Source organism: Oncorhynchus mykiss, chromosome 8 (genome assembly GCF_057628025.1).
Source record: "Oncorhynchus mykiss isolate SJ-2025 chromosome 8, ASM5762802v1, whole genome shotgun sequence".
Lineage (NCBI taxonomy): Eukaryota > Metazoa > Chordata > Actinopteri > Salmoniformes > Salmonidae > Oncorhynchus > Oncorhynchus mykiss.
Genome location: NC_143029.1, coordinates 78,525,001 through 78,550,151, shown reverse-complemented (window position 1 = coordinate 78,550,151; position 25,151 = coordinate 78,525,001). Strand labels below are relative to the sequence as shown.

The window sequence follows — 25,151 nt, the reverse complement described above, 5'->3', positions numbered from 1 at the left end:
CAGATGTGAATTTCAAACATAGATTTAACCACAAAGTACAGGGAGCTTTTCCAATGCCTTGCAAAGAAGGGTACCTATTGGTCTAGTCGATGGGTAAAAAACATGGCAAGACCTGAAAAGGATTGTCTAGCAATTATCAACAACCAATTTGAACGAGTTTGAATCATTTGAATAGTCCAGGTCATCTACAAGTCTCTGCTAGGTAAAGTCCCCCCTTATCTCAGCTCACTGGTCACCATAGCAGCACCCACCCGTAGCACTCGCTCCAGGTCATCTACAAGTCTCTGCTAGGTAAAGCCCCGCCTTATCTCAGCTCACTGGTCACCATAGCAGCACCCACCCGTAGCACTCGCTCCAGGTCATCTACAAGTCTCTGCTAGGTAAAGTCCCCCCTTATCTCAGCTCACTGGTCACCATAGCAGCACCCACCCGTAGCACTCGCTCCAGGTCATCTACAAGTCTCTGCTAGGTAAAGCTCCGCCTTATCTCAGCTCACCGGTCACCATAGCAGCACCCACCCGTAGCACTCGCTCCAGCAGGTATATCTCACTGGTCAACCCCAAAGCCAATTCTTCCTTTGGCCGCCTCTTCTTCCAGTTCTCTGCTGCCAATGACTGGAACGAACTGCAAAAATCTCTGAAGCTGGAGACTCTTACCTCCCTCACTAGCTTTAAGCACCAGCTGTCAGATCAGCTCACAAATCACTGCACCTGTACATAGCCCATCTGTACATAGCCCATCCAATCTACGTCATCCCCATACTGTATTTATTTATTTATCTTGCTCCTTTGCACCCCAGTATCTCAAATTGCACATTCATCTTCTGCACATCCTACCATTCCAGTGTTTAATTGCTATATTGTAATTACTTTGCCACCATGGCCTACTTATTGCCTTACCTCTCTTATCCTACCTCATTTGCACATGCTGTATATAGATTTTCCTACTGTATTATTGATTGTATTTTTGTTTATTCCATGTGTAACTCTGTGTTGTTGTATGTGTCGAACTACTTTGCTTTATCTTGGCCAGGTCACATCTTGTTCTCAACTAGCCTACCTGCTTAAATAAAACATATATACAAAATAATAATTAAATTATAATGTAAAAAAAACGTATCTAATCAAGATATAGTAGTGTTTTATTTTTCATTAATGGTTTACAAATGTTAGAATAAGGGGAGACCTGCGGGGGAGGGAGGGGTGCATGGGAGGCCATGGGGGAGACGGGGGGAGACTGGGGTGGAGACATGGGGGAGAACGAGGAGACTGGGGTGGAGACATGGGGGAGACGGGGGGAGACTGGGGTGGAGACATGGGGGAGACATGGTGAGACTGGGGGGGTGACTGGGGGAGACTGGGTTGGAGACATGGGGGAGACTGGGGTGGAGACATGGGGGAGACGGGGGGAGACTGGGGTGGAGACATGGGGGAGACGGGGGGAGACTGGGGTGAAGACATGGGGGAGACGGGGAGAGACTGGGGTGGAGACATGGGGGAGACGGGGGGAGACTGGGGTGGAGACATGGGGGAGACGGGGGGAGAACGGGGGAGACTGGGGTAGAGACATGGGGAGACTGGGGGGGTGACTGGGGGGAGACTGGGTTGGAGACATGGGGAAGACTGGGGGGAGACTGGGTTGGAGACATGGGGGAGACGGGGGGAGACTGGGTTGGAGACATGGGGGAGACGGGGGGAGACTGGGTTGGAGACATGGGGGAGACTGGGGGGAGACTGGGTTGGAGACATGGGGAGACTGGGTTGGAGACATGGGGGAGACATGGGGAGACTGGGTTGGAGACATGGGGAGACTGGGTTGGAGACATGGGGGAGACTGGGTTGGAGACATGGGGGAGACTGGGTTGGAAACATGGGGAGACTGGGGGGAGACTGGGTTGTAGACATGGGGGAGACTGGGGGGAGACTGGGTTGGAGACATGGGGGAGACTGGGTTGGAAACATGGGGAGACTGGGGGGAGACTGGGTTGTAGACATGGGGGAGACTGGGTTGTAGACATGGGGGAGACATGGGGGAGACTGGGTTGTAGACATGGTGGAGACATGGTGGAGAGGGTGGGCATTTATATAGGCATTTATATTTAGTGACATTCATATATATATATTGATAAGTTACCGTCCTACAGGCTTAGAATGTCAGTGCAGACAGAAGATACACCATTAAGCCAAGTAAGTGATGCATTGTATATAAATACTGTGCTGAGCTAAGTGTTTGGAAATGATACAAGCGTGTTTTGAGAGAGAGAAATAGAGAGAGAGCGAGAGGGCGCGAGGGATAGAGGGAGAGAGAGAGAGAGAGGGAGAGAGAGAGAGATAGAGAGAGAGAGAGAGAGAGAGAGAGAGAGAGAGAGCGGATGGAGTGACAGTGATGGTGATAGTGATCTGTCAGGAAGGTTGTGTCTGTGTCTCTGTGTGTTCTGTCTTTTCTAAATCACCTATCACATCCAAACACTCTTTCTCTAATGTAATAACAAGCACTAGTAAACATGTGCCCCTTGTACCTACACGTATACGCACACACAAACAGACACATCAACAGCATGGGCTGCCATGGTAACTGGAGCCTCTACCTGGTCGAGGGTCAGGTCTGATTCTCATTAAGAGCACAGCTGTCTCTCTCACACATAGGTACGTTACACACATACATGCACACACAATACATGATCCAAAGCAAACAATAGCCATATCTAAAGGAATAGGTGAAATACTGTGTGGTGATGGACAATCTCTGCTTAGATTAGTCAAAGTAGCTGTCAATCACTCACATCGTGTGACCACACCCTCCAGTCTGATGATGTTTGGGTGGTCGAACTGTCCCATGATGCTGGCCTCAGAGAGGAAGTCCCGCCTCTGTTTGTCAGCGTATCCTGCCTTCAGACTCTTTATGGCCACGTAGATCTCCCTCTTCCCCTGGAGTCGAAGACAACCACTACACACCTCCCCAAACTCACCTACAACGCACATAGATAAACACAATATCAATAACTACACACCTCCCCAAACTCACCTACAACACACACAGATACCCACAGTATAAATAACTACACAGCTCCCAAAACTCATTTTCAATACACACATACACTGAGTGAACAAAACACCAGGTGAATCCAGGTGAAAGATATGATCCCTTATTGATGTCACTTGTTAAAGCCACTTCAATCAGTGTAGAGGAAGGGGAGGTGACAGTATAAATAAGGATTTTTAAGCTTTGAGAAAATTGAGACAAGGATTGTGCAAGTGCCTTTGAACGGGGTATGGTATTAGGTGCCAGGTGCACCATGTTATGTCAAGAACTGCAACGCTGCTGGGTTTTTCACAGTCAACAGTTTCCTGTGTGTATCAAGAATGGTTCACCACCCAAAGCACTTCCAGCCAACTTGACACAACTATGGATACCATTGGAGTCAACATGGGCCAGCATCCCTGTGGAATTCTTTTGACACCTTGTAGAGTCCATGCCCCAATGAATTGAGTCTGTTCTGGGGGCAAAAGGGGTGCAACTCAATATTAAGAAGGTGTTCCTAATGTTTGGTATACTTAGTGTATACAGCATTAGTAATCACACTCAACTCCTCAAACTCTCCCACATTACACATACACATTGAATGTAAAATGCCCATTTCAAAGTGTCTGCGTGACTGATTAATAATCAGACTGCTCTTGACTGCACCATTGGTGTCCCACAAGGATCTAGGTAAGGGCCACTCAGGGATCACTCACCCGCTCCGATGACTCTCTCTATACTGATGCTGGAAGCATCAATCTCTTTGGCAAAGTCTCTGACCGCCTGGTTAGGATCCTCATAGGTGTGTGGATGGATATATATCTTACTGCCAGGAAGTTTGACTGGAGACAAAAAAGAGAGACAGCGACAGAGACAAAAACAAAGAGGGAGATAGATCTCAATAACTTTCCTGTAGAAAGCGGTACAACACACAAAGAAAGCAGTACAACACACAAATGCGTTCAACTCCAACGTAATTAAAGGTACGGAAATGGCTGCCGAATCCTTGAGAGTTCAATATCACACTACATTGCCTCTCAGAATTGTTTTTGTTTACTACTCACAACACTTGTTGTATAGTTGCTTCTCAGAAAAGAATTGTACAAGTTATTTAGTTGTTTGAGTTGAAGTAAACTTCAGCATCTTATGACGGTGACAGTGATTCTCTGAGAATGTAAAATGCTTCTATGTGGTCTAGCAAATGTTTTGAATGTTAGAGCTGAGGCAGAGTTTATTTATCCTGATTTTCCCACGTACAGAGAAAAAGGTATCTTCCTGTTTGATGGATTGCAATCGTCTGAATCCCTTTCTGTTTATGTAAATGTAACAATAACATGTGACACATCGAAAGAGTGTACTCTGTTTGTGTGTGTGTGTGTGTGTGTGTGTATATGTGATGCTTGGCAAAGTAAACATGCGGGGCATTCAGCAAACACAAACAGCTTCTTCATAAAAATATCATAAACAACCCATTATGGAAGGTTTCACACGACTCTGAAGAAATGCTTCTTTGGCTGCCTCTGAAAGAGATATCCTTCCTCTACTGTATATTTGAGAGTGTGTTGTGTGTGTGTGTGTGCGTGTGTGTGTGTGCGTGTGTGTGTGTGTGTGTGTGTGTGCGTACTGTGTACCTCTTCCATGTTGAAACTGCAGCTTCTCTTCGTCAGGGTCCTGCTTGGCTTTGATGTACCCACAGTGTCTGAGGAACAAAACACACCAACTGGTTAATGACATCATGGTTTGTGTGTGTGTGCTTGTGCGGGTGTGAGAGTTGTGTGTCTAGTGTGTGTACTTTGTGTTGTGTGTTTTGTGTGTGTGTTGTGTGTTGTGTGAGTGCGTATGCACACCAACTTTTAATTTCAGTGTAAGAAACATGGTACACATTGAACAGCTGAGGGCATTTGAAAGTCTAGGAATATTCTCCTATTTTTCTCCCCCCTCTCCTCCCCTCTCTCTCTGGTCTCTATGCAGGAGCCTGGGGCTGTGAGAGTAGTAGTCCTTCTCTCTCTCCCCCCCTTCTCTCTTTCTCTGATTCCCCCGATTCTGAGCCTTTTCCTGGTGTGTGAAATAGCCTACGTTTCTTAAGTGTCTCTGTGTGTGTGTGTGTTGGCACCCTCCAGGCTGTAGTCATCCCCTTTAATTAGAGGTCCATGCATTACCATGTATTCCTACATACCACCTCTTTAACTCTTCTATCAACCCTTGTGGTCATTAAATGTCTCTGCGTAAACCTCCATGGGGTACCACGTACACACATACACACACACACTGCAGAGCCGATCAATCCAGCAATCAATAACAACCATCAATCGATTGATCAGCCCAGCTGTGAGGAAGTGTTAGACTTGCTCTGTTTAAAAAGCGCCACTCTTTGTGAGAGGTTGGGTCGGGGTTGGGGTCGGGGTCGGGGTCGTGGTTGGGTCGGGGGCAGAGGGGTTAATATGAACTTTTCTCCGCGCTGTAAAACTTCAGTAGGAAAACAGCTAATTTAATAAGCCAATTCACACAAAACACCATTACATTTAACGCTCACTTAAATACAGCATGAAGGTTTTAGCCCAATACATAAAAGCGTAAAATCAATTTTCACATTGTCAGGTACTAAAACAGCACATAAATGATTTATTTCTTGGCTATTCTTCTCCCTTCTTCTTTGCACTCCTCTATGATCTTTTCCTTTCATTTCCTCTGCTCTTTTCCTTCAAACCGTTTCCTCTTCTCTCTTCACTTGCTGTCTCTTCATTCCCCCTCTCCAGTCCTCCCCTCTCTCCTATCATCTCTTCTCATTATGAAGACTTACGAAGGGACGTTTTTCTAAAAAAGAAAGCCCCTCCATCTTTTACATCCTAAGCAGGGCCCAGTACATCTGAAAGACATTCTGATTATAATTGGTTTGGAATCAGTTCCAAGAGCTGTGATCAACCTCTTTTACATTTTGACACAAACTATAGATGGGGAGAGGGATAGGACAAGCACTTGATATAGATGGGGAGAGGGATAGGACAAGCACTTGATATAGATGGGGAGAGGGATAGGACAAGCACCTGCTATAGATGGGGAGAGGGATAGGACAAGCATCTGCTATAGATGGGGAGAGGGATAGGACAAGCACCTGCTAAAGATGGGGAGAGGGATAGGACAAGCACCTGCTATAGATGGGGAGAGGGGTAGGATAAGCACCTGCTATAGATGGGGAGAGGGAAAGGACAAGGACCTGCTATAGATGGGGAGAGGGATAGGACAAGCACCTGCTAAAGATGGGGAGAGGGATAGGACAAGCACCTGCTATAGATGGGGAGAGGGATAGGACAAGCACCTGCTATAGATGGGGAGAGGGGTAGGATAAGCACCTGCTATAGATGGGGAGAGGGATAGGACAAGCAACTGCTACAGATGGGGAAAGGGATAGGACAAGCACCTGATATAGATGGAGGGAGGGATAGGACAAACACCTGCTATAGAGGGGGGAGGGATAGGACAAGTACCTGCTATAGATGGATGGAGGGATAGGACAAGCACCTGCTAAAGATGGGGAGATGGATAGAACAAGCACCTGCTATAGATGGGGAAAGGGATAGGACAAACACCTGCTATAGATGGGGAGAGGGCAAGGACAAGCACCTGCTATAGATGGGGAGAGGGAAAGGACAAGCACTTGATATAGATGGGGAGAGGGATAGGACAAGCACTTGATATAGATGGGGAGAGGGATAGGACAAGCACCTGCTATAGATGGGGAAAGGGATAGGACAAGCACCTGCTATAGATGGGGAAAGGGATAGGACAAGCACATGCTATAGATGGGGAGAGGGATAGGACAAGCACCTGCTATAGATGGGGAGAGGGATAGGACAAGCACCAGGAAAAAATGGGGAGAGGGATAGAACAAGCACCTGCTATAGATGGGGAGAGGGATAGGACAAGCACCAGCTATAGATGGGGAGAGGGATAGGACAAGCACCCGCTATAGATGGGGAGAGAGATAGGACAAGCACCTGCTATAGATGGGGAGAGGGATAGGACAAGACCCTGCTATAGATGGGGAGAGAGATAGGACTAGCACCTGCTATAGATGGAGGGATAGAAAAAGCACCTGCCATAGATGTAGGGAGGGATAGGACAAGCACAGACTATAGATGGAGGGAGAGATAGGAAAATCACATGCTATTGATGGGGAAAGGGATAGGACAAGCACCTGCTATAGATGGGGAGATGGATAGGACAAGCGACTGTTATAGATGGGTAGAGGGATCGGACAAGCACCAGCTATAGATGGGGAGAGGGATAGAACAAGCATCTGCTATAGATGGGGGAGAGAAAGGACAAGCACCTGCTATAGATGGGGAGAGGGATAGGACAAGCACCTGCTATAGATGGGGAGAGGGAAAGGACAAGCACCAGCTATAGATGGTGAGAGGGATAGAAAAACAATCTGCTATAGATGGGGGGAGAGAAAGGAAAAGCACCTGCTATAGAGGGGGGGAGATATAGGACAAGCACCTGCTATAGATGGGGAGAGGGATAGGACAAGGACCTGCTATAGATGGAAAGAGGGATAGGACAAGCACCTGCTATAGATGGGGAGAGGGATAGGACAAGCACCTGCTATAGATGGGGAAAGGGATTGGACAAGCACATGCTATAGATGGGGAGAGGGATAGGACAAGCACCTGCTATAGATGGGGAGAGGGATAGGACAAGCACCAGGAAAAAATGGGGAGAGGGATAGAACAAGCACCTGCTATAGATGGGGAGAGGGATAGGACAAGCACCAGCTATAGATGGGGAGAGGGATAGGACAAGCACCAGCTATAGATGGGGAGAAGGATAGGACAAGCACCTGCTATAGATGGGGAGAGGGATAGGACAAGCACCTGCTATAGATGGGGAGAGAGATAGGACAAGCACCTGCTAGAGATGGAGGGAGTGATAGGACAAGTGCCTGCTATAGATGGAGGGAGGGCGAGGACAAGCACCTGCTATAGATGGAGGGAGAGATAGGACAAGCACCTGCTATAGATGGGGAGAGGGATAGGACAAGGACCTGCTATAGATGGAAACAGGGATAGAACAAGCACCTGCTATAGATGGGGAGAGAGGGATAGGACAAGCACCTGCTATAGATGCAGAAAGGGATTGGACAAGCACCTGCTATAGATGGGGAGAGGGATAGGACAAGCACCAGCTATAGATGGGGAGAGGGATAGGACAAGCACCAGCTATAGATGGAGAGAGGGATAGGACAAGCACCTGCTATAGATGGGGAAAGTGATTGGACAAGCACCTGCTATAGATGGGGAGAGGGATAGGACAAGCACCAGGAAAAAATGGGGAGAGGGATAGAACAAGCACCTGCTATAGATGGGGAGAGGGATAGGACAAGCACCAGCTATAGATGGGGAGAGGGATAGGACAAGCACCTGCTATAGATGGGGAAAGGGATTGGACAAGCACCTGCTATAGATGGGGAGAGGGATAGGACAAGCACCAGGAAAAAATGGGGAGAGGGATAGAACAAGCACCTGCTATAGATGGGGAGAGGGATAGGACAAGCACCAGGAAAAAATGGGGAGAGGGATAGAACAAGCACCTGCTATAGATGGGGAGAGGGATAGGACAAGCACCAGCTATAGATGGGGAGAGGGATAGGACAAGCACCCGCTATAGATGGGGAGAGAGATAGGACAAGCACCTGCTATAGATGGGGAGAGGGATAGGACAAGCACCTGCTATAGATGGGGAGAGGGATAGAACAAGCACCTGCTATAGATGGAGGGAGGGATAGGACAAGCACCTGCTATAGATGGAGGGAGAGATAGGTCAAGCACCTTCTATAGATGGGGAGAGGGATAGGACAAGCACCTGCTATAGATGGAAAGAGGGATAGAACAAGCACCTGCTATAGATGGGGAGAGAGATAGGACAAGCACCTTCTATAGATGGGGAGAGGGATAGGACAAGCACCTGCTATAGATGGAAAGAGGGATAGAACAAGCACCTGCTATAGATGGGGAGAGAGATAGGACAAGCACCTGCTATAGATGGGGAGAGGGATAGGACAATCACCAGCTATATATGGGGAGATGGATAGAACAATCACCTGCTATAGATGGGGAAAGGGATAGTACAAGCACCTGCTATAGATGGGGAAAGGGATAGGACAAGCACCTGCTATAGATGGGGAGAGGGATAGGACAAGCACCAGCTATAGATGGGGAGAGGGATAGGACAAGCACCTGCTATAGATGGGGAGAGAGATAGGACAAGCACCTGCTAGAGATGGAGGGAGTGATAGGACAAGTGCCTGCTATAGATGGAGGGAGGGCGAGGACAAGCACCTGCTATAGATGGAGGGAGAGATAGGACAAGCACCTGCTATAGATGGGGAGAGGGATAGGACAAGGACCTGCTATAGATGGAAACAGGGATAGAACAAGCACCTGCTATAGATGGGGAGAGAGGGATAGGACAAGCACCTGCTATAGATGGGGAAAGGGATTGGACAAGCACCTGCTATAGATGGGGAGAGGGATAGGACAAGCACCAGCTATAGATGGGGAGAGGGATAGGACAAGCACCAGCTATAGATGGAGAGAGGGATAGGACAAGCACCTGCTATAGATGGGGAAAGTGATTGGACAAGCACCTGCTATAGATGGGGAGAGGGATAGGACAAGCACCAGGAAAAAATGGGGAGAGGGATAGAACAAGCACCTGCTATAGATGGGGAGAGGGATAGGACAAGCACCAGCTATAGATGGGGAGAGGGATAGGACAAGCACCTGCTATAGATGGGGAAAGGGATTGGACAAGCACCTGCTATAGATGGGGAGAGGGATAGGACAAGCACCAGGAAAAAATGGGGAGAGGGATAGAACAAGCACCTGCTATAGATGGGGAGAGGGATAGGACAAGCACCAGGAAAAAATGGGGAGAGGGATAGAACAAGCACCTGCTATAGATGGGGAGAGGGATAGGACAAGCACCAGCTATAGATGGGGAGAGGGATAGGACAAGCACCCGCTATAGATGGGGAGAGAGATAGGACAAGCACCTGCTATAGATGGGGAGAGGGATAGGACAAGCACCTGCTATAGATGGGGAGAGGGATAGAACAAGCACCTGCTATAGATGGAGGGAGGGATAGGACAAGCACCTGCTATAGATGGAGGGAGAGATAGGTCAAGCACCTTCTATAGATGGGGAGAGGGATAGGACAAGCACCTGCTATAGATGGAAAGAGGGATAGAACAAGCACCTGCTATAGATGGGGAGAGAGATAGGACAAGCACCTGCTATAGATGGGGAGAGGGATAGGACAATCACCAGCTATATATGGGGAGATGGATAGAACAATCACCTGCTATAGATGGGGAAAGGGATAGTACAAGCACCTGCTATAGATGGGGAAAGGGATAGGACAAGCACCTGCTATAGATGGGGAGAGGGATAGGACAAGCACCAGCTATAGATGGGGAGAGGGATAGGACAAGCACCTGCTATAGATGGGGAGAGAGATAGGACAAGCACCTGCTAAAGATGGAGGTAGAGATAGGACAAGCACCTGCTATAGATGGAGGGATAGGAAAAGCACCTGCCATAGATGTTGGGAGGGATAGGACAAGAACATGCTATAGATGGAAGGAGAGATACGACAATCACATGCTATTGATGGGGAAAGGGATAGGACAAGCACCTGCTATAGATGGGGGGAGAGAAAGGACAAGCACCTGCTATAGATGGGGAAAGGGATAGGACAAGAACCTGCTATAGATGGGGAGAGGGATAGGACAAGCACCTGCTAGAGATGGAGGGAGGGATAGGACAAGCGCCTGCTATAGATGGCGGGAGGGATAGGACAAGCACCTGCTATAGATGGAGGGAGAGATAGGACAAGCACCTGCTATAGATGGGGAGAGGGATAGGACAAGCACCAGCTATAGATGGTGAGAGGGATAGGACAAGCACCTGCTATAGATGGGGAAAGGGATAGGACAAGCACCAGCTATAGAAGGGGAGAGGGATAGGACAAGCACCTGTTATAGATGGGGAGAGGGATAGGACAAGCACCAGCTATAGAAGGGGAGAGGGATAGGACAAGCACCCGCTATAGATGGGGAGAAGGATAGGACAAGCACCTGCTATAGATGGGGAGAGGGATATGACAAGCACCTGCTATAGATGGGGAGTTTGATAGGACAAGCACAAGCTATAGATGGGGAGAGGGATAGAACAAGCACCTGCTATAGATGGAGGGAGGGATAGGACAAGCACCTGCTAGAGATGGAGGGAGTGATAGGACAAGCGCCTGCTATAGATGGAGGGAGGGAGAGGACAAGCACCTGCTATAGATGGAGGGAGAGATAGGACAAGCACCTTCTATAGATGGGGAGAGGGATAGGACAGGCACCTGCTATAGATGGAGGGAGAGATAGGACAAGCACCTTCTATAGATGGGGAGATAGATAGGACAAGCACCTTCTATAGATGGGGAGAGGGATAGGACAAGGACCTGCTATAGATGGAAAGAGGGATAGAACAAGCACCTGCTATAGATGGGGAGAGGGATAGAACAAGCATCTGCTATAGATGGGGGAGAGAAAGGACAAGCACCTGCTATAGATGGGGAGAGGGATAGGACAAGCACCTGCTATAGATGGGGAGAGGGAAAGGACAAGCACCAGCTATAGATGGTGAGAGGGATAGAAAAACAATCTGCTATAGATGGGGGGAGAGAAAGGAAAATCACCTGCTATAGAGGGGGGGAGATATAGGACAAGCACCTGCTATAGATGGGGAGAGGGATAGGACAAGGACCTGCTATAGATGGAAAGAGGGATAGGACAAGCACCTGCTATAGATGGGGAGAGGGATAGGACAAGCACCTGCTATAGATGGGGAAAGGGATTGGACAAGCACATGCTATAGATGGGGAGAGGGATAGGACAAGCACCTGCTATAGATGGGGAGAGGGATAGGACAAGCACCAGGAAAAAATGGGGAGAGGGATAGAACAAGCACCTGCTATAGATGGGGAGAGGGATAGGACAAGCACCAGCTATAGATGGGGAGAGGGATAGGACAAGCACCAGCTATAGATGGGGAGAAGGATAGGACAAGCACCTGCTATAGATGGGGAGAGGGATAGGACAAGCACCTGCTATAGATGGGGAGAGAGATAGGACAAGCACCTGCTAGAGATGGAGGGAGTGATAGGACAAGTGCCTGCTATAGATGGAGGGAGGGCGAGGACAAGCACCTGCTATAGATGGAGGGAGAGATAGGACAAGCACCTGCTATAGATGGGGAGAGGGATAGGACAAGCACCTGCTATAGATGGAAACAGGGATAGAACAAGCACCTGCTATAGATGGGGAGAGAGGGATAGGACAAGCACCTGCTATAGATGCAGAAAGGGATTGGACAAGCACCTGCTATAGATGGGGAGAGGGATAGGACAAGCACCAGCTATAGATGGGGAGAGGGATAGGACAAGCACCAGCTATAGATGGAGAGAGGGATAGGACAAGCACCTGCTATAGATGGGGAAAGTGATTGGACAAGCACCTGCTATAGATGGGGAGAGGGATAGGACAAGCACCAGGAAAAAATGGGGAGAGGGATAGAACAAGCACCTGCTATAGATGGGGAGAGGGATAGGACAAGCACCTGCTATAGATGGGGAGAGGGATAGGACAAGCACCAGGAAAAAATGGGGAGAGGGATAGAACAAGCACCTGCTATAGATGGGGAGAGGGATAGGACAAGCACCAGGAAAAAATGGGGAGAGGGATAGAACAAGCACCTGCTATAGATGGGGAGAGGGATAGGACAAGCACCAGCTATAGATGGGGAGAGGGATAGGACAAGCACCCGCTATAGATGGGGAGAGAGATAGGACAAGCACCTGCTATAGATGGGGAGAGGGATAGGACAAGCACCTGCTATAGATGGGGAGAGGGATAGAACAAGCACCTGCTATAGATGGAGGAAGGGATAGGACAAGCACCTGCTATAGATGGAGGGAGAGATAGGTCAAGCACCTTCTATAGATGGGGAGAGGGATAGGACAAGCACCTGCTATAGATGGAAAGAGGGATAGAACAAGCACCTGCTATAGATGGGGAGAGAGATAGGACAAGCACCTTCTATAGATGGGGAGAGGGATAGGACAAGCACCTGCTATAGATGGAAAGAGGGATAGAACAAGCACCTGCTATAGATGGGGAGAGAGATAGGACAAGCACCTGCTATAGATGGGGAGAGGGATAGGACAATCACCAGCTATATATGGGGAGATGGATAGAACAATCACCTGCTATAGATGGGGAAAGGGATAGTACAAGCACCTGCTATAGATGGGGAAAGGGATAGGACAAGCACCTGCTATAGATGGGGAGAGGGATAGGACAAGCACCAGCTATAGATGGGGAGAGGGATAGGACAAGCACCTGCTATAGATGGGGAGAGAGATAGGACAAGCACCTGCTAGAGATGGAGGGAGTGATAGGACAAGTGCCTGCTATAGATGGAGGGAGGGCGAGGACAAGCACCTGCTATAGATGGAGGGAGAGATAGGACAAGCACCTGCTATAGATGGGGAGAGGGATAGGACAAGGACCTGCTATAGATGGAAACAGGGATAGAACAAGCACCTGCTATAGATGGGGAGAGAGGGATAGGACAAGCACCTGCTATAGATGGGGAAAGGGATTGGACAAGCACCTGCTATAGATGGGGAGAGGGATAGGACAAGCACCAGCTATAGATGGGGAGAGGGATAGGACAAGCACCAGCTATAGATGGAGAGAGGGATAGGACAAGCACCTGCTATAGATGGGGAAAGTGATTGGACAAGCACCTGCTATAGATGGGGAGAGGGATAGGACAAGCACCAGGAAAAAATGGGGAGAGGGATAGAACAAGCACCTGCTATAGATGGGGAGAGGGATAGGACAAGCACCAGCTATAGATGGGGAGAGGGATAGGACAAGCACCTGCTATAGATGGGGAAAGGGATTGGACAAGCACCTGCTATAGATGGGGAGAGGGATAGGACAAGCACCAGGAAAAAATGGGGAGAGGGATAGAACAAGCACCTGCTATAGATGGGGAGAGGGATAGGACAAGCACCAGGAAAAAATGGGGAGAGGGATAGAACAAGCACCTGCTATAGATGGGGAGAGGGATAGGACAAGCACCAGCTATAGATGGGGAGAGGGATAGGACAAGCACCCGCTATAGATGGGGAGAGAGATAGGACAAGCACCTGCTATAGATGGGGAGAGGGATAGGACAAGCACCTGCTATAGATGGGGAGAGGGATAGAACAAGCACCTGCTATAGATGGAGGGAGGGATAGGACAAGCACCTGCTATAGATGGAGGGAGAGATAGGTCAAGCACCTTCTATAGATGGGGAGAGGGATAGGACAAGCACCTGCTATAGATGGAAAGAGGGATAGAACAAGCACCTGCTATAGATGGGGAGAGAGATAGGACAAGCACCTGCTATAGATGGGGAGAGGGATAGGACAATCACCAGCTATATATGGGGAGATGGATAGAACAATCACCTGCTATAGATGGGGAAAGGGATAGTACAAGCACCTGCTATAGATGGGGAAAGGGATAGGACAAGCACCTGCTATAGATGGGGAGAGGGATAGGACAAGCACCAGCTATAGATGGGGAGAGGGATAGGACAAGCACCTGCTATAGATGGGGAGAGAGATAGGACAAGCACCTGCTAAAGATGGAGGTAGAGATAGGACAAGCACCTGCTATAGATGGAGGGATAGGAAAAGCACCTGCCATAGATGTTGGGAGGGATAGGACAAGAACATGCTATAGATGGAAGGAGAGATACGACAATCACATGCTATTGATGGGGAAAGGGATAGGACAAGCACCTGCTATAGATGGGGGGAGAGAAAGGACAAGCACCTGCTATAGATGGGGAAAGGGATAGGACAAGAACCTGCTATAGATGGGGAGAGGGATAGGACAAGCACCTGCTAGAGATGGAGGGAGGGATAGGACAAGCGCCTGCTATAGATGGAGGGAGGGATAGGACAAGCACCTGCTATAGATGGAGGGAGAGATAGGACAAGCACCTGCTATAGATGGGGAGAGGGATAGGACAAGCACCAGCTATAGATGGTGAGAGGGATAGGACAAGCACCTGCTATAGATGGGGAAAGGGATAGGACAAGCACCAGCTATAGAAGGGGAGAGGGATAGGACAAGCACCTGTTATAGATGGGGAGAGGGATAGGACAAGCACCAGCTATAGAAGGGGAGAGGGATAGGACAAGCACCCGCTATAGATGGGGAGAAGGATAGGACAAGCACCTGCTATAGATGGGGAGAGGGATATGACAAGCACCTGCTATAGATGGGGAGTTTGATAGGACAAGCACAAGCTATAGATGGGGAGAGGGATAGAACAAGCACCTGCTATAGATGGAGGGAGGGATAGGACAAGCACCTGCTAGAGATGGAGGGAGTGATAGGACAAGCGCCTGCTATAGATGGAGGGAGGGAGAGGACAAGCACCTGCTATAGATGGAGGGAGAGATAGGACAAGCACCTTCTATAGATGGGGAGAGGGATAGGACAGGCACCTGCTATAGATGGAGGGAGAGATAGGACAAGCACCTTCTATAGATGGGGAGATAGATAGGACAAGCACCTTCTATAGATGGGGAGAGGGATAGGACAAGGACCTGCTATAGATGGAAAGAGGGATAGAACAAGCACCTGCTATAGATGGGGAGAGAGATAGGACAAGCACCTGCTATAGATGGGGAGAGGGATAGGACAATCACCTGCTATAGATGGGGAGATGGATAGAACAATCACCTGCTATAGATGGGGAAAGGGATAGGACAAGCACCTGCTATAGATGGGGAAAGGGATAGGACAAGCACCTGCTATAGATGGGGAGAGGGATAGGACAAGCACCAGCTATAGATGGGGAGAGGGATAGGACAAGCACCTGCTATAGATGGGGAGAGAGATAGGACAAGCACCTGCTAAAGATGGAGGGAGAGATAGGACAAGCACCTGCTATAGATGGAGGGATAGGAAAAGCACCTGCCATAGATGTAGGGAGGGATAGGACAAGAACATGCTATAGATGGAGGGAGAGATAGGACAATCACATGCTATTGATGGGGAAAGGGATAGGACAAGCACCTGCTATAGATGGGGGGAGAGAAAGGACAAGCACCTGCTATAGATGGGGAAAGGGATAGGACAAGCACCTGCTATAGATGGGGAGAGGGATAGGACAAGCACCTGCTAGAGATGGAGGGAGGGATAGGACAAGCACCTGCTATAGATGGAGGGAGGGATAGGACAAGCACCTGCTATAGATGGAGGGAGAGATAGGACATGCACCTGCTATAGATGGGGAGAGGGATAGGACAAGCACCAGCTATAGATGGGGAGAGGGATAGGACAAGCACCTGCTATAGATGGGGAAAGGGATAGGACAAGCACCAGCTATAGAAGGGGAGAGGGATAGGACAAGCACCTGTTATAGATGGGGAGAGGGATAGGACAAGCACCAGCTATAGAAGGGGAGAGAGATAGGACAAGCACCTGCTATAGATGGGGAGAGGGATAGGACAATCACCTGCTATAGATGGGGAGATGGATAGAACAATCACCTGCTATAGATGGGGAAAGGGATAGGACAAGCACCTGCTATAGATGGGGAAAGGGATAGGACAAGCACCTGCTATAGATGGGGAGAGGGATAGGACAAGCACCAGCTATAGATGGGGAGAGGGATAGGACAAGCACCTGCTATAGATGGGGAGAGAGATAGGACAAGCACCTGCTAAAGATGGAGGGAGAGATAGGACAAGCACCTGCTATAGATGGAGGGATAGGAAAAGCACCTGCCATAGATGTAGGGAGGGATAGGACAAGAACATGCTATAGATGGAGGGAGAGATAGGACAATCACATGCTATTGATGGGGAAAGGGATAGGACAAGCACCTGCTATAGATGGGGGGAGAGAAAGGACAAGCACCTGCTATAGATGGGGAAAGGGATAGGACAAGCACCTGCTATAGATGGGGAGAGGGATAGGACAAGCACCTGCTAGAGATGGAGGGAGGGATAGGACAAGCACCTGCTATAGATGGAGGGAGGGATAGGACAAGCACCTGCTATAGATGGAGGGAGAGATAGGACATGCACCTGCTATAGATGGGGAGAGGGATAGGACAAGCACCAGCTATAGATGGGGAGAGGGATAGGACAAGCACCTGCTATAGATGGGGAAAGGGATAGGACAAGCACCAGCTATAGAAGGGGAGAGGGATAGGACAAGCACCTGTTATAGATGGGGAGAGGGATAGGACAAGCACCAGCTATAGAAGGGGAGAGGGATAGGACAAGCACCTGTTATAGATGGGGAGAGGGATAGGACAAGCACCAGCTATAGATGGGGAGAGGGATAGGACAAGCACCAGCTATAGATGGGGAGAGAAAGAACCTGTCTACCAGCGAAACAGGGGAAAGGGATAAGGCTACTAGGGAATTTGATTTGATTTGATTTATTAGGATCCCCATTAGCCGACGCCAATGGCAACAGCTATTCTTACTGGGGTCCGAGACACAACGAAAAATACATTACAGATCAAAGACATTACAATTTACATTTAACAGTTACACATACGTCAGTACATAAACACAACCAGTAGGTCACATGTCAGTATATACACACAACAAGTAGGTCACATGTCAGTACATACACACAACCAGTAGGTCACATGTCAGTACATACACATAACAAGTAGGTCACATGTCAGTACATACACACAACCAGTAGGTCACATGTCAGTACATATACACAACCAGTAGGTCACATGTCAGTACATACACACAACAAGTAGGTCACATGTCAGTACATATACACAACAAGTAGTTCACATGTCAGTACATACACACAACCAGTAGGTCACACATCAGTACATACACATAACCAGTAGGTCACATGTCAGTACATATACACAAGTAGGTCACATGTCAGTACATATAAACAACCAGTAGGTCACATGTCAGTACATACACACAACAAGTAGGTCACATGTCAGTACATACAGTATACACAACCAGTAGGTCACATGTCAGTACATATACACAACAAGTAGGTCACATGTCAGTACATACACACAACAAGTAGGTCACATGTCAGTACATATACACAAGTAGGTCACATGTCAGTACATAAACACAACCAGTAGGTCACATGTCAGTACATACACACAACCAGTAGGTCACATGTCAGTACATACAGTATACACAACCAGTAGGTCACATGTCAGTACATATACACAACAAGTAGGTCACATGTCAGTACATACACACAACAAGTAGGTCACATGTCAGTACATATACACAAGTAGGTCACATGTCAGTACATAAACACAACCAGTAGGTCACATGTCAGTACATATACACAACAAGTAGGTCACATGGGGAGAGGCGTTATGCCGTGAGGGGTTGCTTTATTTGTATTTTACATACACAACCAGTACATACACAACAAGTAGGTCACATGTCAGTACATATACACAACAAGTAGGTCACATGTCAGTACATACACACAACAAGTAGGTCCCATGTCAGTACATATACACAACCAGTAGGTCACATGTCAGAACGTACACACAACAAGTAGGTCACATGTCAGTACATATACACAACAAGTAGGTCACATGTCAGTACATATACACAACCAGTAGGTCACGTCAGTACATACACACAACAAGTAGGTCACATGGGGAGAGGCGTTATGCCGTGAGGTGTTGCTTTATTTGTATTTTTAAACCAGGCTTGCTGTTCACTTGCTCTATATAAGATGGAAGGGAGTTCCATGAACTCATGGCTCTGTATAATACTGTATGTACGCTTCCTTGAATTGATTCTGGACCTGGGAAAAGGAGTAAAGGGAGAGTAAAATGAGTGAGAGGGAAAAAGAGGAGAGGAATTAGAGGTGATGAGGAGGAATGAGGTCTTGTTAGCCTCAGTTAATATGACAGTAGTTCAGTGCCTAATCCCTGTGTTTTTACACAGTTGAACAGGTGGAATAACTCAGCCTAAAATGGGCCCTTTAGGGGATACTGTCTATGTCTGGGACTGGGGTGAGAGAGGGAGAGGCAGGGAGAAAAACACACTATCCTAAGCAACCTGCATACACATTGTTTGAAGTACATAGACCAACATAGCTTCTTTAGTAGGTCAAAGCTGTGTGCTGAAAAACCTTGGTAGAACATGGGTGGAGTAGGCATGGTGGTGCTCATTTGAATTTCCTTCATGATGTTTTTTACACTGGAAAGGGGATTTTCTGTTAAAGGTGCATTAAACAACATTTCCACAGGCAAAGCTAGAGAAATGTTTTTGCAACCAAAGGTCTTTCATTGGCAGTGCTATTGTAAACTTTAATTCAGTCTCTGCCAAAAGGTCTGAGCCTTAATGGCACAGGTAGTGTGCTTGCATAACTGCAAGGGTTGCTGGTTAAACCCTGGACTGTTGGCTGTTGCCCTCTAATAGCTCAAATACATTTTGGACGTACTATTAAAGTATGCATAGAACTTACAATGGATAGTGAAAAGTAATTCTCTGAAATTTTCAGAAGGCGAATAGCTCAATTGATTGCAACAGTCTTACGTTGTAAAATATGACTAAAATCCCATTGAAAGAAAACGGTTTTAAAACATTGACTTTTGAGCTATGCTTCCTATACATTTATACAATCCGGGTTAAGGGGGGCATTAGCTCCCTCCCCCACCCCTAGAGCTGCGCCACCGGAATGGCCGTGCACGGCAGAGTTGGTGACAAATATCCAACACAAAGACTAGTCCAGCATCCAGATCGTAGCTGTAGATACAATCAAGATGGTTAAATGGAAAAGTTGTTGGTTTGGCACTGTTGATCAGCAAACATTTTGATTAAAATGTCAAGAAGACAGGTAAGTAATGTATTATGGATGTTAGAATTTTTTTCTCTCCTGATGCTAGCAAGCATGCATTTGCACCAGGCAGTCAGTGGACTACCAAGGAACTGTTTATATGTAATATTTGCTAGCAATTTGATTTCTCAGCTACAGTTTGAGTTGTGTCCTGTCTGACGCTGAAATGTGGCTAGCTCTTACCGTAGCTTGGACTATGGAGTAACTAGCTAGTTTTGCAAAATCCCATTGCATACATTGTAAGATAACAGCGTGACAATTTGCCCAAAGTTTGGTGTTAGTTTTGCACTAACCTAAAATAGCAAGCATAAAAGAAACCCTTGAGCAGAGTTCCCACATCCGGTTTTCAGCTGAAGAGGAAGCTAGGTTGAAAATAGCTGTATCCCTGAAAACCAGACAGCCGGTTGTTGGCAACTTGGCTAAGGCTAGTTTTGAATTGATGCAGCTAGCTAGCTATGATTTGTTGAAAAATGTAGGACTGCATTCGGATGTGAGCTAACATTAGCTAGCTTCTGGGTCGAGGTCAGCTGCTGTTGTCCGGCACTAGCTAGCTAGCTAATGGCTGAAGTAATTTGTGTAAAAACATTCTATAACCAAATATAGCTAGCTACCTTTCTTTTGCATTTTCGTTAGCTAGCTAACTGGTATTAGCTAGCTACAGAAGCTAGTTGCTGGACTTTGGACAAGCAAGCTAACGTTAGTTAACATTAGCTAGCTAGCTACCTAGCTAATCAAAATACAGTATCTGCTTGCATTTAATGATTAACCTCAGATTGAATACCACAATATAGCTAGTTTCTACAGTAGCCTAGGTTTGTTCTCATCCACTTCTTATGACTGGCAGCCTGGTGCAGCTGTAATGCTGCTGAGCAACCAAGTTGCTCGACTCGGTGTTAGAACTCTGAGCTTTGGCTGAAAAATATATTAGTATTGTCAGAAATGCTACAAAAAGGTAGCACATTGTTGGTTCCCCTACAAACTGCAATAAACTTTGATTTGATTCCGATTGTATGTGTGTGTGTGTGAGAGAGACACTGTTGCCCCTACAAACATATTCAGCTGGAAAGGTGGCAATTCTAATGGTCACTTTATGGATGTCGAGCAAGGTCCAGGCAAGAAATGAGATGTTTTCCTAATGCTAAAGATTCTGTTACAAATCTGGTATGTGGTTATCAGTAACAGCCGGACACCTCATGATGTGAGGCACGGAGTGTGTTGCGTACCTCCAATCAAGGTGATTTGCGAACTTTCATCGACATTGGTGTCATATTGGCTTAGATATGATGAACCACATAAAATCAAATCAAAGATCACAGTATACAGTTTAGCAGATGTAATAGAGGGTGCAGCAAAATGCTTGTGTTACTAGCTCCTAACAGTGCAGTAAAATGTCAGTACACAAATAATCAAAAAAATGAAATCAAGACATCAGGAATACACAAACACTCCAGTGCAACTGCCGCAAGGGACAAAACCACCCACTGATGAAACACTTCCCCATTCACTTCAGGTGTGCGCATGTGTGTGTGTGTGTGTGTGTGTGTGTGTGTAAATGGGGGTCTCTAAGAGGGGTGCACATTTCCATGTTAATTGTGTGCCTCATTTTGCCTCTACAGATCTAAGTGTCATGATTCATTACCGCTGAAAGACACCTCTAAAATCACACGCATGCACGCACAGCATTGCTTTGGTCCCAGAGTGACTTTATGGCCCCCAAGTTACATAGCAACAAAACATAAAGGGAAGTTCACAATAAGCTAGTATAGAGAAGGTTTTATAAAAAACTCAAAATACCTGAATAGTCTCGAGAGCAATCTCTCGCACACCTCAGTTTCTCTCACGCACAGGCCTCTCTCTGTCTCTTTGTCACTCAAAGTTGTATTGTCAATTTTGTTTTGTATTTAAACGCCACTTGAAACGTGTACATGACACTGCAACAAAGTGTCCCCATGGGGACTATAAAGTCAGTAAGTAAGTAAGTCTCTCTCTCTCAAACACGCACACACACATAAACTTCTCCCTCCTCTGTTCCAGTCCACTGAGGACAACAGGATATTCCTGTCCTCCAAAAGACACACGCTCTTCATTTGCATATCAATTAACTTTTTAATATAATACTCTGTCACTCGAGACCCATTTTTCATTCGGCTAGCTACGTTCCACCTTCATAGAACTCCATCCATATATTATCTTCTCCACCCCCCCATTTCTCTCTCTCTCTGTACTTCTTTCTCTCTGCCGCCTCTATATTTATTTTTTGTTCTCTCCCTCTGTCGCTACATAGCCCATGCTACATTTTCTTTGTCTTCTCCTCTTTCCCTAACTCTCTCTCGCTTGTTGTCTCCTCTCTTATCCCAACCCCCTCTACCGTCTCTCTCTCTCTCTTCCTCCCTCTCTCTCATTCTCTCGCTCTCTCTCACTCTCTCGGTCTCTCTCGCTCTCTCATTCTCTCTCTATCAATTCAATTCAATTCAATTAAAATGGCTTTATTGACATGGGAAACATATGTTTACTTTGCCAATTGAAATAGACAGGACATAAACAAGGGAAATAAACAATAAAAAATTAACAGTAAACATTACACTCACAATTTTTTAAAGGAATATAAACAATTAAAATGTTATTATTGCTTATGTACAGTGTTGTAACAATGTGGAAATAGTTGAAGTATGAAAGGGAAAATAAATAAACAGATAAATATAGGTTGTATTTACAATGGTGTTTGTGTCCACTGGTTTCCCTTGAGGCAAAAGTTCACACATCTTGCTGCTGTGGTGTCTATCTCTCTCTCTGTCTATCCCTGTCTTCTTGGGCCCTATCTTCAGATCTCTGTGTAGTGTGAGTGGCTGGAAGCGAATAGAGGCTTTGCTGACAGGCTGGAAGTGACACGGCGGGGGTCCGACACTGCATACTAACTCACAAGCATTCAGATGAAGGAGGGAGAGGTAGGGAGAGAGATAACAAAGAGAATGAAGGACACCAATGGTGAGAGAAAACAATTGTACAATAAAGGCAGGCAGCAAGGGAGAGAGAGAGAGAGAGAGACAGAGAGAGAGAGAGAGAGAGAGAGAGAGAGAAGAGAGAGAGAGAGAGAGAGAGAGAGAGAGAGAGAGAGAGAGAGAGAGAGAGAGAGAGAGAGAGAGAGAGAGAGAGAGAGAGAGAGAGAGAGAGAGAGAGAGAGAGAGAGAGAGAGAGAGAGAGAGAGAGAGAGAGAGAGAGAGAGAGAGAGAGAGAGAGAGAGAGAGAGAGAGAGAGAGAGAGAGAGAGAGAGAGAGAGAGAGAGAGAGAGAGAGAGAGAGAGAGAGAGAGAGAGAGAGAGAGAGAGAGAGAGAGAGAGAGAGAGAGAGAGAGAGAGAGAGAGAGGAGAGAGAGAGAGAGAGAAGAGAGAGAGAAGAGATAGAGAGAGAGAGAGAGAGAGAGAGAGAGAGAGAGAGAGAGAGAGAGAGAGAGAGAGAGAGAGAGAGAGAGAGAGATAGAGAGAGAGAGAGAGAGAGAGAGAGAGAGAGAGAGAGAGAGAGGAGAGAGAGAGAGAGAGAGAGAGAGAGAGAGAGAGACAGAGAGAGAGAGAGAGAGAGAGAGAGAGAGAGAGAGAGAGAGAGAGAGAGAGAGAGAGAGAGAGAGAGAGAGAGAGAGAGAGACTGTATATATATAGAGAGAGAGAGAGAGAGAGAGAGAGAGAGCGAGAGAGAGTGGCGAGCGGGGCACAGTAGCTGCAGGACTATCTACTACAGGGTTTTGAATGGTAGCTTTAATGGCTGACTCAGGTTCTCTTGTCTGTGTGATCGACACACTGGGAAAATCACGCACACTACAGGAGAGAGAAGTACTCTGAAAGACTGTCTTTAGGAAAGCTGCCAAGAGGAAAATGGGAGAGAGAAAAGAGAAGAGGAGAGAGAGGGAGTGATCAGACGACAAAAGCTTCCGCTTTGAAAGAAAATAAAATAAAATAGCTATAGAGCTTCAAAGAGCGGGAAAGTTTAAAAAAGCGGAGAGTAATGGGTGTAAATATGGAAATATCCTTCAAACTAAGAGCAAAGAACACACACACATATCAATCAACTGTCCAATACAGTGCCTTGCAAAAGTATTCAGACCCCTTGGATTTCTTCAAATTTTATTGTTACAAATTGGGAATAAAGTTGGATCATGGTGGTTCGGAGGCAGTGGTTTGTGTAAATCTGCAACTAGACAGCTATTTTGCAGGACTTTGGCAGCATTGTTGAGAGGGAGCTCACTCCCATCGGCTCTTTTGTGTACCTGAAACATATAAGCCAAAATAAAGTTATCCAATAGTTAGCCTACTAAACGACTGGTTATATTGTCAGAGTACATTAGAATGATTTAACTAGCTAGCTATCAGTTACATACCACATATCCATTCACTGGCGGGCATCTTTGTCACGCCCCTAAACTTTCTAATTACGCCAACAGACGCATTGCTGCTCGTTGTGAATTCGGTGTCCTTCTGTATACTCCCTGCCAGACTGAGAGGGGGGTCGTTGATATGTCGGTTCAAACCAGCTCCAGCATATTATTCACCATTCATGTCTCTCACTGCACCATAAAAGTCCCATAGAATGGCTCCGTTTTTGTTGTATTCCCAAACTCACAATGTTCCCCTTCTTCTGCACACCAGTCAGTGGAGCAGGTAAGTCCCCAATTTGTTTGTTTCACGATGTTCTTTTCATTTCAGTTTCACTCAAATTCATCTAAACTCCTCTTTTCTACATGGGCATGTCGAACTATTGTTGATGTAGTGACTTTATTGATGTGAAAAGGAGAAATGATATCAAGGTGAAAACGCGAAACGTCATGGTCATGGTATACGGTCTCACATACACACAGCTGTTTTAGCCAATCAGCATCCAGTATCCAAACTACCCGGTTTATAATACATGTTAGAAACACCTTTGGCATAAATTACAGCTGGGAGTCTTCTAGGGTATTTCTATAAGAGCTTTGCCCACCTGGATTGTGCAACATTTGCACATTATTCTTTTCAAAGTTCTTCAAGCTCTGTCAAGATGTTGGTGATCATGGCTAGACAGCAACTTGTAAGTCTTGCCATAGATTTTCAAGAAGATTTATGTCAAAACTGTCTTCTTGGTAAGCAACTCCAGTGTTGCTTTTGCCTTGTGT

At 46.8% G+C, this 25,151-nt stretch overlaps 1 protein-coding gene across 3 annotated transcripts in view; it reads right to left on the bottom strand.

The window, feature by feature from the left end:
• LOC110530656 (ephrin type-A receptor 3) overlaps positions 1-25,151 on the bottom strand; it is a 200,992-nt gene that overhangs the window by 28,235 nt on the left and 147,606 nt on the right. For 2 of the 3 annotated variants that reach the window (XM_036986284.2, XM_036986283.2), the window contains exons 11-13: positions 4,653-4,720; positions 3,738-3,863; positions 2,783-2,968 (exon numbers count right to left, since the gene is read on the bottom strand). In XM_036986284.2, the coding sequence (XP_036842179.2) occupies positions 2,783-2,968; positions 3,738-3,863; positions 4,653-4,720 (380 nt within the window). Of the gene's footprint in view, positions 1-2,782; positions 2,969-3,737; positions 3,864-4,652; positions 4,721-17,579; positions 18,975-25,151 lie in introns of those variants that run through there. The other variant, XM_036986291.2, reaches the window with a different exon arrangement.